Source organism: Hypanus sabinus, chromosome 11 (assembly GCF_030144855.1).
Source record: "Hypanus sabinus isolate sHypSab1 chromosome 11, sHypSab1.hap1, whole genome shotgun sequence".
NCBI classification, from domain to species: domain Eukaryota; kingdom Metazoa; phylum Chordata; class Chondrichthyes; order Myliobatiformes; family Dasyatidae; genus Hypanus; species Hypanus sabinus.
In genome coordinates this window covers 13383925-13398732 of record NC_082716.1, presented here as the reverse complement: position 1 = coordinate 13398732, position 14808 = coordinate 13383925, and the positions used below count along the sequence as shown (strand labels likewise).

General features: G+C 43.8%; 1 protein-coding gene across 3 annotated transcripts in view; it reads left to right on the top strand.

Annotated features, from left to right (window-relative positions):
* st6galnac5a (ST6 (alpha-N-acetyl-neuraminyl-2,3-beta-galactosyl-1,3)-N-acetylgalactosaminide alpha-2,6-sialyltransferase 5a) overlaps positions 1 to 12016 on the top strand; it is a 69042-nt gene extending 57026 nt beyond the window's left edge. Inside the window, exon 4 of one of the 3 annotated variants that reach the window (XM_059983811.1) lies at positions 11091 to 12016. In XM_059983811.1, coding sequence (XP_059839794.1) covers positions 11091 to 11328 — 238 coding nt within the window. In that variant the 3' untranslated portion in view covers positions 11329 to 12016. The remainder of the gene's footprint in view (positions 1 to 11090) is intronic. The other 2 variants (XM_059983812.1, XM_059983810.1) reach the window with 2 other exon arrangements.
* Positions 12017 to 14808: the final 2792 nt, after the last annotated feature.

The following is a 14808-nucleotide window of genomic DNA, read 5'->3' as shown; positions in this document are numbered from 1 at the left end:
ATACTGGCTGGAATTTTGGATATCTATTTCATGTTCAACCTCCCCCTTGATTTTGGGTGAATTAAAGTGAGTAAATATTGTGTCACCCAATTGTGTGGGATGAAAGATAAGAGGTCCTTCTTATTCTTTACATGTAATTAAGAAGGAATCACCCCCAGTTCTGATCACCTGTTTGCCCTCTTACCTACTGCTGTTAACATTAAACATTTGAACAGTACAGCACACTACAGGTCCTTTGGCCCACAAAGTTTTGCCAATCTTTTACAACTTAGAACATAGTAGAATACAGCACAAGAAAAGGCCCTTCAGCCCACAATGTGGTCCTAAACCAGCTAAAAAGCAAATTGAAAACATCCAAACACTAATCCTTCCTACCTCCCTACACCGTGTCCATATCCTTCTATCATCCTCACATCCATGTGCCTGTCCAAACATCTCTTAAAAGCCTGTAATGTATTTGCCTCTACCACCATGCATTCCAGGCATCCACCACTCTTGAGTAAAAAAACTTACCCTCACCTCCTCTTCGAACCTACCTCCTCTCACCTTCAATGCCTGCCCCCTGGTATTAGATATTTCAACCCTGGAAAACAGATACTCCCTGACTACTCTAACACCTCTCATAATCTTCTAAAGCTCTATCGAGCTTCCTCTCAGCCTCCAGCGCTCTCGAGTAAACAAGCCAAGTTTGTCCAGCCTCTCGTGATAGCACGTGCCCTCTAAACCAGGCAGCATCCTGGTAAACCTCTTCTGCACCCTCCCCAAAGCTTCAACATCCTTTAGTGCGGTGACCAGAACTGTGTGCAATTTTCCAGATGTGGCTTCACCAGAGATTTATAAAACTGCAACATAACCTTTGGACTTTTGAACTCAAAGCCTCGACTAATAAAAGCAAGCATTCCATAAGCCTTCTTAACCACCTCATCGACCCTTCCCTCCCACATAGCCCTCCATTTTCTTTCTATCATTCTTGTGATATCTAAGATTCTCCTAATTGTCCATAATGTATCTGCCTCCATCAATGCATTCCACACACCTCCCCTTCTGAGTAAATTTTTTAAAAACTTCTTGACATCAGTCCAAAACTGACGTCTCTTTCAAACAGCCTGTCTAATAATCTTACTCAAATAATGAACTCGGGTGCTGCTTTTCATTCATTATTGGGATACTCTGTAACTGTAACACCTCATTCTGTATTCTGTTTCTGTTTTCCCTTGTACACCTCAATGCACAATTGTAATGAATTGATCTGTATGGATGGTATGCAAGACAAGTTTTTCACTGTATTTTGATACGTGTGACAATAATAAACCAATTTACCAATTTCACACAGGCATTGCTAGTAAACAGAATGCTCACTGTCTCACTGTCCTTGAGGTGGTGCTGGTGAGTTGTCTTTTCGAACAGCTGCGGTCTTTGTAGTAAGGAGGCTCCACGGTTGTAGATTAGTGACGTAGTTTCAAGACTTGAAATTTGCAACAGTCAGAAAACCATCTTCCAGCGTTGAGTCCAGGAATTGCCCTTTCAACTAAACGTCAAAGTACCACTTAATTATGATGACATTTTCTGTCTCTCCCTCCATTTAAATCGGCTATTTCCTGAACCTCACCATAATCAGAGTGGGAAAATCTTTTGTTTCATCTCTTCTCTAATCCTTCAACCAATCACTTCAAACCTCTGTCATCTGGTCTTTGACCTCTCTACAAAGGGAAAGATGTCCTTTAGGCATAGGAACAGAATTAAAGTCATTAAGTCTGCTCTGCCTTTCCATCATGGCTGATCCCAGAACCCCTCAACCTCAGACATCTGCCTTCTCGCCATATCCTTTGATGCCCTGACCGATCAGGAAACAATCAACTTCCTCCTTAAATACACCAACGGACTTGGCCTCCATTGCAGAGCATTCCACAGATTTACTACTCTCCTCCTTACCTCAGCCCTCCCCTTAGCTGATGTATCTGTTATTACCCGACAACCATCAGGCTCCTGAACCCATGTGGGTAACTTCACACAGCTCAACTCAGAACTAATTCCACAACCTACAGACTTACTTCCAAGGAACACACACAAAATGCTGGAGGAACTCAGCAGGTCAGACAGCATCAATGGAAATGAATAAACAATCGACATTTCAGGCTGAGCCCCTTCTTCAGGACTGGAAAGGAAGGGATAAGATGCCAGAATAAAAAGGTAGGGGAGAAGGGAAGGAGGATAGCTAGAAGGTGATAGGTAAAGTCTGGTGGGCTGGAAAGGTAAAGGGCTGGAGTGGAAGGAATTTGCTCGGAGAGGAGAGTGGACCAAAGGAGAAGGGGAAGGAGGAGGGGACCGGGGGAAGTGATAGGCAGCTGAGAAGAGGTAAGAGACCAGAGTGGAGAACAGAAGAAGTGAGGGGGAAGGATTTTTTTTACCAGAAGGAGAAATCAATATTCAGGCCATCAGGTTGGAGGCTATGCAGATGGAACATAAGCTGTCACTTTCAAAGACTCCACAACTCGAGTCTACAACTGATGTCCTCAGTATTATTTATTATTTTATTTGCACATTGGTTCTTTGTCAATCTTTATAGTTCTTAATAAATTATATTGTACTACTTTATTTGCCTGTAAACGCCTGTATGAAAATGAATCTCAAGGTAGTATATGGGGACATATATATACTCTGATGATAAATGACTTCAAAATCAGCAAATCATAAACTTACACAGCATGGAAACAGCTCTCAGCCCAGCTCATCCATAAGGTATCGGAGCAGAATTAACCCATTTTGCCCATTGAGTCTGCTCCACCATTTCATTATAGCTGATTCATTGCCCCCTCAGTCCCAATCTCCCACCTTCTCCCCGTATCCCTTCATGCTCTGACTAATCAAGAATTTGACAACCTCTACCTTAAGTATACCCAAAGACTTTGCCTCCACAATTGCCTGTCACCATGATATCCACAGATTTACCACTCTTTGGCTAAAGAGATTCCATCATCTCCTTTCTAAATGGACATCCCTTTCTTCTGAGGCTGTGTCCTCTGGTCGTAGACTCCCCCACCATAGGAGACATCCTTTACAAGTCAATTCTTTTGAGGCCTTTCAACATTCAATAGGTTTCAATGAGATCCCCCTCAATCTTCTGAATTCCAGTGAGTGCAGGCCCAGAGCCATCAAACACTTCTCATATGACAAGCCTTTCAATCCCTGAATCACTTTCATGAACCTCCTTTGAACCCTCTCCAATGTAAACAAACCCTTTTTTAGATACGGGGTTTAAAACTGCTTCTAATATTCCAAGTGAGGCCTCACCCGTGCCTTATAAACCTTAACACTGTATTTGCCTTTGTCACTACCAACTCAACCTGCATATTAACATTCAGGGAATCCTGCATGAGGACTCCCAAGACCCTTTGCACCTCAGATGTTTGGATTTTCCCTCCATTTAGAAAATAGTCTATGCTTTTTATTTCTTCTACCAAAGTGCATGACCATACACTTCCCAACACTGTTCTCCATCTACCACTTCTTTGCCCATTCTCCTAATGTGTCATAAGTCCTAACAGAACCTCGCTGCTTCCTCAACACTCAACCTATCATCGTATTGTCTTCAAACTTGGCAATTCCTTCATCCAAGTCATTGACATCTAATGTAAAAAGAATTTGTCCCAACACAGACCCCTGTGGAACATCACTAGCCACTGGCAGCTAACTGGAAGAGGTTCCCTTTATTCCAGCTCTTTGCCTCCTGCCAATCAGCCACTGCTTTATATATGCTAGAATCTTCCCTGTAATACCATGCGCTCTTAACTTAAGCATCCTCATGTATATCACCTTGTCAAAGGCCTTTTGAAAGTTCAAGTATACAATGTTTACCGATTATCTTTTGTCTATCCTGCTTGTTATTTCTTCAAAGAATTCTAACAGATTTGTCAAGCAGGATTTTCACTTAAGGAAACCATGCCGACTTCGGCCTATTTTATCATGTGCCTAAATTCTCTGAAACCACATCTTTAACAATTGATTCCAACATCTTCCTAACCACTAAGTTCAGACTAACTAACCTGTAATTTCCTTTCTTCTGCCTCTCTCCCTTCTTAAAAAGTGGAGTGACATTTGCAATTTCCCCAGACCTCCAGAACCATGCCAGAATCTAATAATTCTTGAAAGATCATTATTACTACCTCCAAAATCTCTTCATCCACCTCTTTCAGAACTGAGATGCCTATCCATGACAGTCCCATTTGCGTGGATTTGGTCATATCCCTCTAAACCTTTCTTGTCCACCTATAGGACAGGTCAAAGGCAGTAGTGTTCCCCTGCACCTGCTACCTAGATTATTGTTCTGGGTGCAGAAGGTGGGGTTTTGGGAGATGCTGTCAAAAAAGCCTTGAAGGTTTGTGTTCAGCTTACCTTCTGCCTACTGAAGCTGTGTGGTGATGGAGAGAGTGAAGGTGTTGTCCGGTCCACTGCCTTGACCTAGATGTTGCCAAGGTTCTGGACTGCACCTTACAAGTTGTGTAAAGGTTGTACAGAATAAGTTTGTGATTCACTTGCCACTTACCCATGGGGCTAAGTTATCAGAGAATATATGAGATGTTTTTGGATGAACTCATAAAGTTCTATCAAAATCATCTGGTATATGGGACCACTTTGCTGAGCACCTGAGCTTTGTCAGCTTTCCCAGTGGTTACCCATTTTAATTCCCATGTCCTGTTTCCATTCTGTTATGTCAATCCATGGCCTCCTCTACTGCCCCAGTGCAGCCGCTCTCAAATTGGAGAAGCAACACCTCAAATTCCACCTGGGTAGCCTCCAACCTGATGGCATGAACATTGATTTCTCTAGCGTCCGGTAATTTCTCCCTCCTCCCCCTTTGCTCTTTTACCATTCCCCATCCTAGCTTCACTCTTACCCCTTCTCTTCTCCTCACCTGCCCATCACCTCCCTCTGGAGCCCCTGGTCCTTCCCCTGCCCCATGGTCCACTCTCTCCTCCTATCAGTTTCCCCCTTCTTCAGCCCTTTGCCTCTTCCACCTATCACCTCCCAGCTTCTTAGTTCATTCCCCCTTCCCTGTCACCTGGTATCACCAATCAGTTGCCAGTTTCTCCTTCTCCCCCCCCACCAACTATTTCATTTTGTCTTTCGCCCCCTTCCTTTCCAGCCCATGTCAGCTGTTAATTCTTCCCCATTGATACTGCCTGACCTATTGTATTCCTCCATTAAGATCCCATTATGAGAGGGAATTTACTTATTTACTTTATTTATACAGCACAGAACAGGCCCTTCTGACCCAATTTAGCAACCCATTTATTTAACCCTAGCCTAATCACAGGGCAGCTTACACTGACGAATTAACCTACTAAGTGGTACATCTTTGGACCGTGGGAGGGAGCCAGAGCCCCTGGAGGAAATCCACGTGGTTCACGGAAAGACTGTACAAACTCCTTACAGGCGACGGTGGAATTGAACTCGGAACTCTGGATTTCCCTGAGCTGTAATACCATCGCACTAACTGCTATGACACTCTGGCGCCCATGGCGTGATTACGTGTGACCAAATTTCTGTTAACCAACTATTCATGCAAGTCACTAAACTGATAATGTGTTAGGAAATTGATTTTACGTTAATGGTTGATTACAAGCAAGGAAAAATTAATGAATTTCCATTTATATGGCCAATGAAGCATTTCAGAGCTGCATTTGTCCATGTAATCTGGCCACTAATTAAAGCAAGCGTATACTTTAAAAAATTATATATCTTAATATCCACCCACACGGAATTGAATCACAGCTAAACAAAACCTTTTCTGGGACCCTCCAAAATTAAACAGCCCCTGGTACAAGCTGAAATATTTAATATATATAATAACTATTTTTATATAGTCCATTGTGCTGGCTTTCACATTACAACACTCCTGCACATTTCACTCTGTCAGTGGCCCCTTTGGGATCTTTTCTTTAAAAATGTTTGAAGCTGCACTTAAACCATTTACCTGAACTCGGTGGGCCTTGCAAACTAGGACTGTTTGTATTGATGTCGAAGCAAGTTAACTGGAAGTATATTGTTAAAACACTCCCTCCTCATAATGAAGTGCTGTAGGATAGTGGCTAGTGTAACGCTTTACAGCACCCAGCAATCAGGGTTCAATTTCTACCGCTGTGTGTAAGGAGTTTGTACGGATTCCCTATGATCACGTGGGTTTTCAAACTGGGTGTTCCAGTTTCCTCCCACAGTCCAAAGACCTAGGGGTGAATTTGTCACATGGGCGCAGGTTTGTTGGGCCAGAAGGGTCTGTTACTGTGCTGTATCTCTAAACAAAAACATAATTCATTAAGGCATAATGGAGAGACAGAGCAAAAATGCCAGCCATTCTTCGGTGAGGACACAGGAGACTACAGTCGCTGAAATCTTGAGCCACAAACAGTCTGCTGGAGAAACTCAGTGGGTTGAGCAAAGTCTGTAGGAGGAAGAGAATTGTCAATCTTTTGGCTCGAAATCCTGCATCAGGACAACACGTCCGTCGCAGGGCTTGGACCCAAACTGTCAATTATTCCTCCCCCACACAGTTGCTGCTCGACCCATTGACTTTTGACAGCAGATTATTAGCCAGGTAATGTGGCCTCACAGCACGATCCCATAAACCTGTGGCAGTGCAATTAACAAAGGCAACAATGTTATGATATAACAGTTGAAGCATTTTGCAAACATTGTACAATTACTTAAATCTATCGGTATTATCTTCAGCTTGAAGTAGGCTGAACTTTTAATTCAGCACCAGCACTCTGTTGTCCCTAATATGCAGTGCAGCCCAGGGTGCTTAACTGAGAAAAGCAGGCAACTGAGACTAGCTTGGATGCACACAGGGCTGGCACAGACAAGCTGGGCTGAAGGGCCTGTTCCCATGATCTTCTAATTATAACAGGTATAGGGGAGGACATTGTTCCCTTTGCAGAGAGGCCAGAAACCAGATAGCCTATCACCTACCCTTGGCTTCCCTTCTTCCCTTTCTTCCATGGTCCACTAACCTCTCCCTTTAGATTAATACCCACAAAGTGCTGGAGGAAGTCAGCATACCTTGATGCATCTATGGAGTGGAATAAACAGTCAGCATTTCAGGCCACGACCCTTCGCCCATGGCTGACAAGAGATATCAAAGCCACCATAAAAGCAAAAGAGAATGCATATAATACAGCAAAAATTAGAAGATTGGGAAACTTTTAAAAGCCAACAGAGGACAACTAAATAAAAACCATGGGGAGGGGGGAGATGAAGTATGAAGGTCAGCTACCAATAATATAAAAGAGGAAACCAAAGGTGCTTTCAGAAATATAAAGAGTAAAAGTGAGGCGAGAGTAGATATTGGACTGCTGAATAATGATGCTAGACAGGTAGTAATGGGGACAAGAAAATGGCAGACAAACTGAATAAATATTTTTCATCAGTCTTCGCTGTGGAAGTATGATGAAAGTTGAAGAGTGTCGGGCAGAAGTGAGTGCAGTTGCTATTACAAAGGAAAATGTGCTTGGGATACTGAAAGGTCTGTAGATGGATAAGTCACTTGGAGCAGATGGACGACAGCCCATGGTTCTGAAAGAGACTATAACACATAGGAGCAGAACTAGGCCATCTGGCCCATTGAGTCTGCTCTGCCATTCAATCACGGCTGATCCTTTTTTACTATCTTCTCCTCAACCCCAGTTCCCAGCCTTCTCCCCGTAACCTTTCATGCCATGTCCAATCAAGAATCTATCAAACTCTGCCTTAAATACACCCAACAACCTGGCCTCCACAGCTGCTTGTGGCAACAAATTCCACAAATTTATCACCCTTTGGCTAAAGAAATTTCTCCACACCTCTGTTTTGAAAGGACGCCTCTCTATCCTGAGGCTGTGCCCTCTTGTCCTAGACTCCCCTACCATGGGAAACATCCTTTCCACATCTACTCTGTCTAGGGCTTTCAACAGGTAGCTGAAGAGATTGTGTAGACGTTAGAATTGATATTTAAGGAGTGAATAGATTCTGGCATGGTTCTGGAGGGCTGGAAAATTGCAAATGTCACTCCACTCTTCAGGAAGGGAATGATAGGTCAGTCAGTCTGATTTCAGTAGTTGGGAAGATCTGTGTGTGGTTGGGGTATTTGAAGGCACACAATAAAAATAGGCTGAAATCAGTATGGTTTCCTTAGGGGAAAATCTTGTTGACAAATCAGTTGGAATTCTTTGAGGAAATAACATGCAGGATAAACAAAGGAAATGGGTAGATGTTCAGCACTTAGATTTTCAGGAGGCCTTCGACAAGATAGCGCACGAGGCTGCTCAACAATTGAAGAGCCCATGGAATTACAGGAAAGGTACTGGCATGGATAAAGCAGTGGCTCATTGGCAGGAGGCAAAAAGTGGGAATAAAGAGGCCTTTTCTGATTGTTGCCAATGACTGGTGTTGGGTCAGCGGAGGTCCACTTCCTTTTACATTGTATAGCAATAATTTAGGTGATGGAATTGATAGTTTTGAGGCCAATTTTACAGACGATACAAAGACAGGTGGAGGGGGAGTTAGTGTAGAGGAAGCAGGGAAACTGTAGAAGTACTTGGATTAGAAGAATGGGCAAAGAAGTGGCAGATGGAATACAGTGTCGGGAAGTGCTTGATCATGCATTGCCTTAATTCTAAATGGAGAGAAAATTCAAAACTCTTGAGTTGCGAAGGGACTGAGGAGTCTTTGGGCAGAATTCCCTAAAGGTTAATTTTCAGATTGAGTCAGTGGTGAGGAAGGTAAATGGAATGTTAGCATTCATTATGAGAGGACTAGAACGTAAAAGCAAGGATGTAATGCTGAGGCTTTATAAGGCATTGGTCAGACCACACTTGGAGTATTGTGAGCCGTTTTGGGCCGCTTATTTAAGAAAAGGTGTCTTGAAATTAGAGAGGATTCTGAGGAGGTTCACAAGAATGATTGCAGAACTGAAAGGCTTATTATGTGAGGAACGATTGATGGCTCTGGGTCTTTTCTCGCTGGAATTTAGAAGAATGAGGGTGAATCTCATTGAAAATGTATCAAATGGTGAAAAGGCTAGAGAGAGTGGATGTGGAGAGGATGTTTCCTCTGGTGGACCAGAAAGCACAACTCCAGAACAGTGGGTGGTCCATTTAGAACAAAGATAAGGAATTTCTTTAGCCAGAGGGTGGTAAATCTGTGGAATTTTTTTTGCCAGAGGCGATTATGGAAGTAAAGTCATTGGCTGTATTTAAGGCTGAGGTTGATAGGTTCTTAATTAGTTGGGGCATGAAAGGTTACAAGGAGAAGTCAAGAGGATGGGGTTGAGAGGAAAATGGATCAGCCATGAAGAAATAGTGGAGTGGACGTGATGGGCCGAAAGGCCAAATTCTGCTGCTACATGGTATGGTCCATGGATGCTGCCTGACCTGCTGAGTTCCTTCAGCATGTTGTGTGTGTTGCTCTGAATTTCCAGCATCTGCAGAATCTCTTGTATTTATGCTCCCCTATTGGATTCCTTCTTCAGCCTTTCACCTATTCCACTTAACCCCTGCCTGCTTCTTACTTCATCTCCCCTTTCTTATCAACCTAATTAAAGATCCCTCCCACCCTGGTCATTCTCTCTTCTCCTGCCCCTCCCATAATCGCAGAGAACATTATCATCAGTCGTCAAGGACAGCTTCCATCTCACTGTCATCAGGTTCTTTAACAGACCTATTGTATGCTAAAAGATGAATTGTTGATCTTTCAGTCAAACACATCAAGACCCTTGCAGTTCATCATCAACTGGCACTGCACGTTGTAACACTACATTGAGCAGCACGGCAGTATAGCAGTTAGCATATGCCAGCGGCCCTGGTCCACTATCTGTAAAGAGTTCGTACTTTCTCCCCGTGACCACATAAGTTTCCTCTTGGTGCTCCAGTTTCCTCCCACATTCCAAAGTTATACATGTGAGTAGGTGAATTGGTGACATGGATGAAATTGAGCAGCATAGGCTTGTGGGGCTGGAAGGACCAGGCTGTTACCAGGCTGTATCTCTAAATAACAAAAATATTCTTAATTGTTTTTTTCTGTTAACCTCAGTGTGTTTGCATATGGAATGATCACCTGGAAAGCACACAGACAAAACCTTCTCACTGTACCTCAGCACATAGAAACATAGTTAATAGGTGCAAGAGTAAGCCATTCAGCCCTTCGAGCCTGCACCGCCATTCATTATGATCATGGCTGATCATCCAACTCAGAACCCTGTACCTGCTTTCTCTCCATACCCCCGATCCCTTTAGCCACAAGGGCCATATCTAACTTCCTCTTAAATATAGCCAATGAACCGGCCTCAACTGTTTCCGGTGGCAGAGAATTCCACAGATTTACCACTCTGTGTAAAGAAGTTTTTCCTCATCTCGGTCCTAAAAGGCTTCCCCTTTATCCTTAAACCGTGACCCCTCATTCTGGACTTCCCCAACATCGGAAACAATCTTCCTGCATCTAGCCTGTCCAATCCCTTTAGAATTTTATACGTTTCAATAAGATCCCCCCTCACTCTTCTAAATTCCAGTGAGTATAAGCCTAGTTGATCCAGTCTTTCTTCATATGAAAGTCCTGCCATCCCAGGAATCAATCTGGTGAACCTTCTCTGTACTCCCTCTATGGCACGAATGTCTTTCCTCAGATTAGGGGACCAATTTGGACCATCCTGTAACTCTGCAACAAGGCAACAATAAATTTCCTCCATCTCCAGCAGTCTTCTGGGCTTCCTTCATTGTGTCAGTAACTCAGTTTTCACACCTGTCCCAGGTGGAGCGTCAGGAATACCCTCGGACACAGATGTAGATTTGTTTGACCGGTCAGATTTGTTGGCCCTGAGCTGAACCTCTAAACCAGGGAACCAGTGGACCTCTGTTAGTCTGGCCTCTACCCTTTGACTTGTTCGGCATGGTGACCCTACCAAGAGCCAAAGCATAAAGCCCTGACTCCAGCCAGCATAGCTCTCCAAGTCATTGAGGCACGCAAGCCTCAAAACCCTAAAAAGTTGTGGTCCTCTTTGAATATCTCAGTACGTGTGACAATAATCAACCGGTTTCAGTAACTATTTTTGTCTTCTCCTCCAGGGACCCCACTCACCAACAGGTGCCCTACCATTACTATGAGCCCTCAGGGATCGACGAGTGCACAATGTACATGTCACACGAGCTCGGCCACAAGGGGAGCCACCATCGGTTCATCACGGAGAAGCGCGTGTTTGCCAGGTGGGCAAAGAAATACAGCATCCACTTCCACCAGCCAGAGTGGGGTCCAGGCTCGGAGTCGGCGGCCGTCAATCTCACAAGGGCTGATGGCAGCCAGTGAGGAGGAAATGCAGCCCTCGGAACAAGCAGTCAGCTGAGCAGCAGGCCAAGGAGCTGCCCATCCATTTCCTTTTGATAAATTTTCATTCCTTGAAAGATGAGAGAAGGTGCATCGTTAAGATGCCTTTCACAGTCAGAGATGTGCATTGGAGGTCTCGTAGTATGGGTAAAGGGCCGAGGAAATTACTGGATAGCCACTACAACTCAAAAACACAGCGACCCTCAAGGCAGGGATCTCTTCAGAGTTGAAAATGTGACGGCTGTCTTTTTTTTTAAACTTAGCAAAGGACAGTGTTTCAATTATTAATACCGATTTTGTTAATCTTGCATGCAGCCTTTTACAATTCTTGCAGGGTATTTTTTTGAATATGTGTGTGTGTGATGTCCCTTATCCCAATCACTGACCTATAATACTATTTATATCGGAGGAAATTTATTATCGTACTAGGCTGCAATGCGTCAGTTTTGAACTTTTGCTGACATTTTAACCAAATACCATGGACCGCTCAAAGTTGTAGCAACTAATTAATCTTCCTGTGTGCCAAGGACTCCTTTCACTGTGAGAAGGTATTATTTGGAAAATAAAAGAGTCTCAAAGCCAGCAGATGGTCTGTTCTTGTATTCGGGAAAGGAGGAGGCAGTCCAGCCCCTCTTTCCTGTTCCACCCTTGATCAATAGCAACCTGCATTTTAAAACCATCTATCTGCTTAGGATCCTTAACTCTTGTGAACATTTCTGGTAGCCTCATTAAAGGAAGGATGTGGAGGTTTTAGAGAGTGTGCAGGGGAGATTCACCAGGATTACAGAAGCAGGCCTTTAAACTTGAACTTGAACCCATGGGTTCGAGGTGAAAAGGAAGATGTGTGGTGCAGCTGGTCGAGGTGCTCTCTCATGGTACCAGAGACCCAGGTCCAATCCCAACTGCTGGCGCTGTTTTTGTGGAGTTTGCATGTTCTCTGTGTGACCGCAAGGATTTTCTCCAAGTGCTCAGATTCCTCCTAAATATTTCGGAATTGATACTAGTTTATTATTGTCACGTGTAACAAGATATGCAGTGAAAATCTTGCCTTTCACACTGTTCATACAGGTCAAATCATTACCAAGTGCATGGAGGAAGAGAAAGATAACACAATAACAATATAGAATAAAGTGTAGAAGCTACTGTAAGAGTGCAGTGCAGGTAAACAATAAAGAGCAAATTGATAACGAGGTAGATTGTGGGTACAACTGTAATATGACTTCCCAATTCTTACGCTCAATGTCTCAGGCCATGACGGCAAGAATACCAAATATCTTTTCACCTGTCTACATGTGTTGCTACTTCCATGGACCTGTGGACTTGCATTCCGATATCTCTCTGCACATCAATGCAGTTTGACCTCCCAAAGTGTATTGCCTCACATTTTGAGTCGTCAAAAAGTACAGCACAGAGGAAGGGTCTTTGACTCATCTAGTCTGTGCCTCACCATTTAAACTTCCTACTCCCACCGGCCTGCACTGGGACGTTGGCCTTCCATATCCTTACCATCCATGAACCTATACAAACTTCTCTTAAACATTGAAATTGATCTCACATGCACCACTTGTGCTGGCAGCTTGTTCCATACTCTCACCATCCTCTAAGTCAGGGGTGTCAAACTTATTTTAGGTCACGGGCCGGATTGGGCAAAATGCAGCTTCATGCAGGCCGGATTAGTCGGGCGCGTGCGAACGCAGCTTTCGTTGCCTCCGTTTTTTCAGCCTGTTCTCATGTGTCTCAGTCTCTGCTATAACTACAAAGTGTTTCACTTCACAAATTCCGTTTCTTATGAAGAAGACTGCTGAGCAAGCATTATTTTTAAGATTGGTATTAACTTACAATCATAGGCTTCATATCGCCGGGCCATTAATAATTAAAATAATAGATCTATCTAAAATGATCTCGCGGGCCGGATATAATTGTACGCCGGGCCGGATATGGCCCGCGGGCCTTGAGTTTGACACCTACGCTCTAAGTGAAGAAGTTTCCCCTCATGTTCCCCTTAAACTTTTCACCTACGCCCTTAACCTATGACCTCTAGTTGTCTCACTCAACCTCAGTAGCAAAAGCCTGCTTGCATTTACCCTATTTATACCCCTCATAATGTTGTATACCTTTATCAAATCTTCCCTCAAACTTGTACATTCCAAGGTCCTAACCTTATAACCCAATCTTTCCTTATAACTCAGCACCCCAGTCCCTACAACATCTTTGTAAATGTTCACTGTACTCTTTCAATATTATTTACACCTTTCCTGTAGGCAGGTAGCCAAAACTGGACACAATACTCCAAATTAGGCCTCACCAGTGTCTTATACAGCTTCAACATAACATCCCATCTCCTGTACTCAGTGCTTTGATTTATGAAGGCCAATATGCATCATGATCCTATCATGAAAACTATAAAGCTTTAGTTATGAACGTGTCCGCCTGTGATGTCACTTTCAATGAATTATGGACCTGTATTCCCTTATGCCCTTGTTCTACCACACTCCTCGGTACCCTGCAGTTCGCTGTGTACGACCTACCCAAAGTGCAACACCTCGTACTTGCTTGCATTGAATGCCATCTGCCATTTTTCCAGATGGTCCAGATCCTGCTGCACCCCCTGATAGTCTTCGGATAGTGGACAGTGAGTCCACTACACCTCCCTCAGGGTGGACGAGCAACATCTTATATTTTTGTCTGGATACCATCCAAACTAATGGCATGACTATCGATTTCTCCTAGAGAGCACATCCATCCCCCCCACCCACTTCTTCTGTTCTCCACTCTGACCTTTCACTTCTCACCAGCCTGTTACTTCCCCGTGTCCTCTCCTTTCTCCTATTGTCCACTCTCCTATCAAAGATTCTTCCCCTGCCCTTGACCTTTCCTAACACCTGGCTTCATCTATCGCCTTCCAGCTGGTCTCTTTCCCCTCCCTCCACATTTTTCATTCTGGCATCTTCCCCTTCTTTTCCAGTCCTGAAGAAACGTCTCAGCCCAAAACATCAACTGGTTACTGTTTTCCATAGATGCTGCCCGACCTGCTTAGTTCCTCCAGCATTTTGTGTATATACCCCCAGTCTTGTCATCTGCAAATTTTGCTGATCCAGTTAACCACATTACCATCCAGATTATTGGTATAAATGACAAACAACAACAGACCCAACACTGATCCCTGAGTCACTCCACTAGACACAGGTCTCCGGTCAGAGAGACAATTATCTACTACCACTCTCTGGCATCTCCCACAAAGCCAAAGTCTAATCTAATTTACTACGTCATCTTGAATGCTGAGCGACTGAAGCTTCTTGACCAACCTCTCATGCAGGATCTTGTAAATACTTTACCAATCTCCATGTAGACAACATCAAATATCTTGATTCATCAACTTTCCTAGTAACATCCTCGAAAGACACCACCACAAGACTGGTTCAACGTGACCTACCATGCACAAAGCCATGCTGACCATCCCTA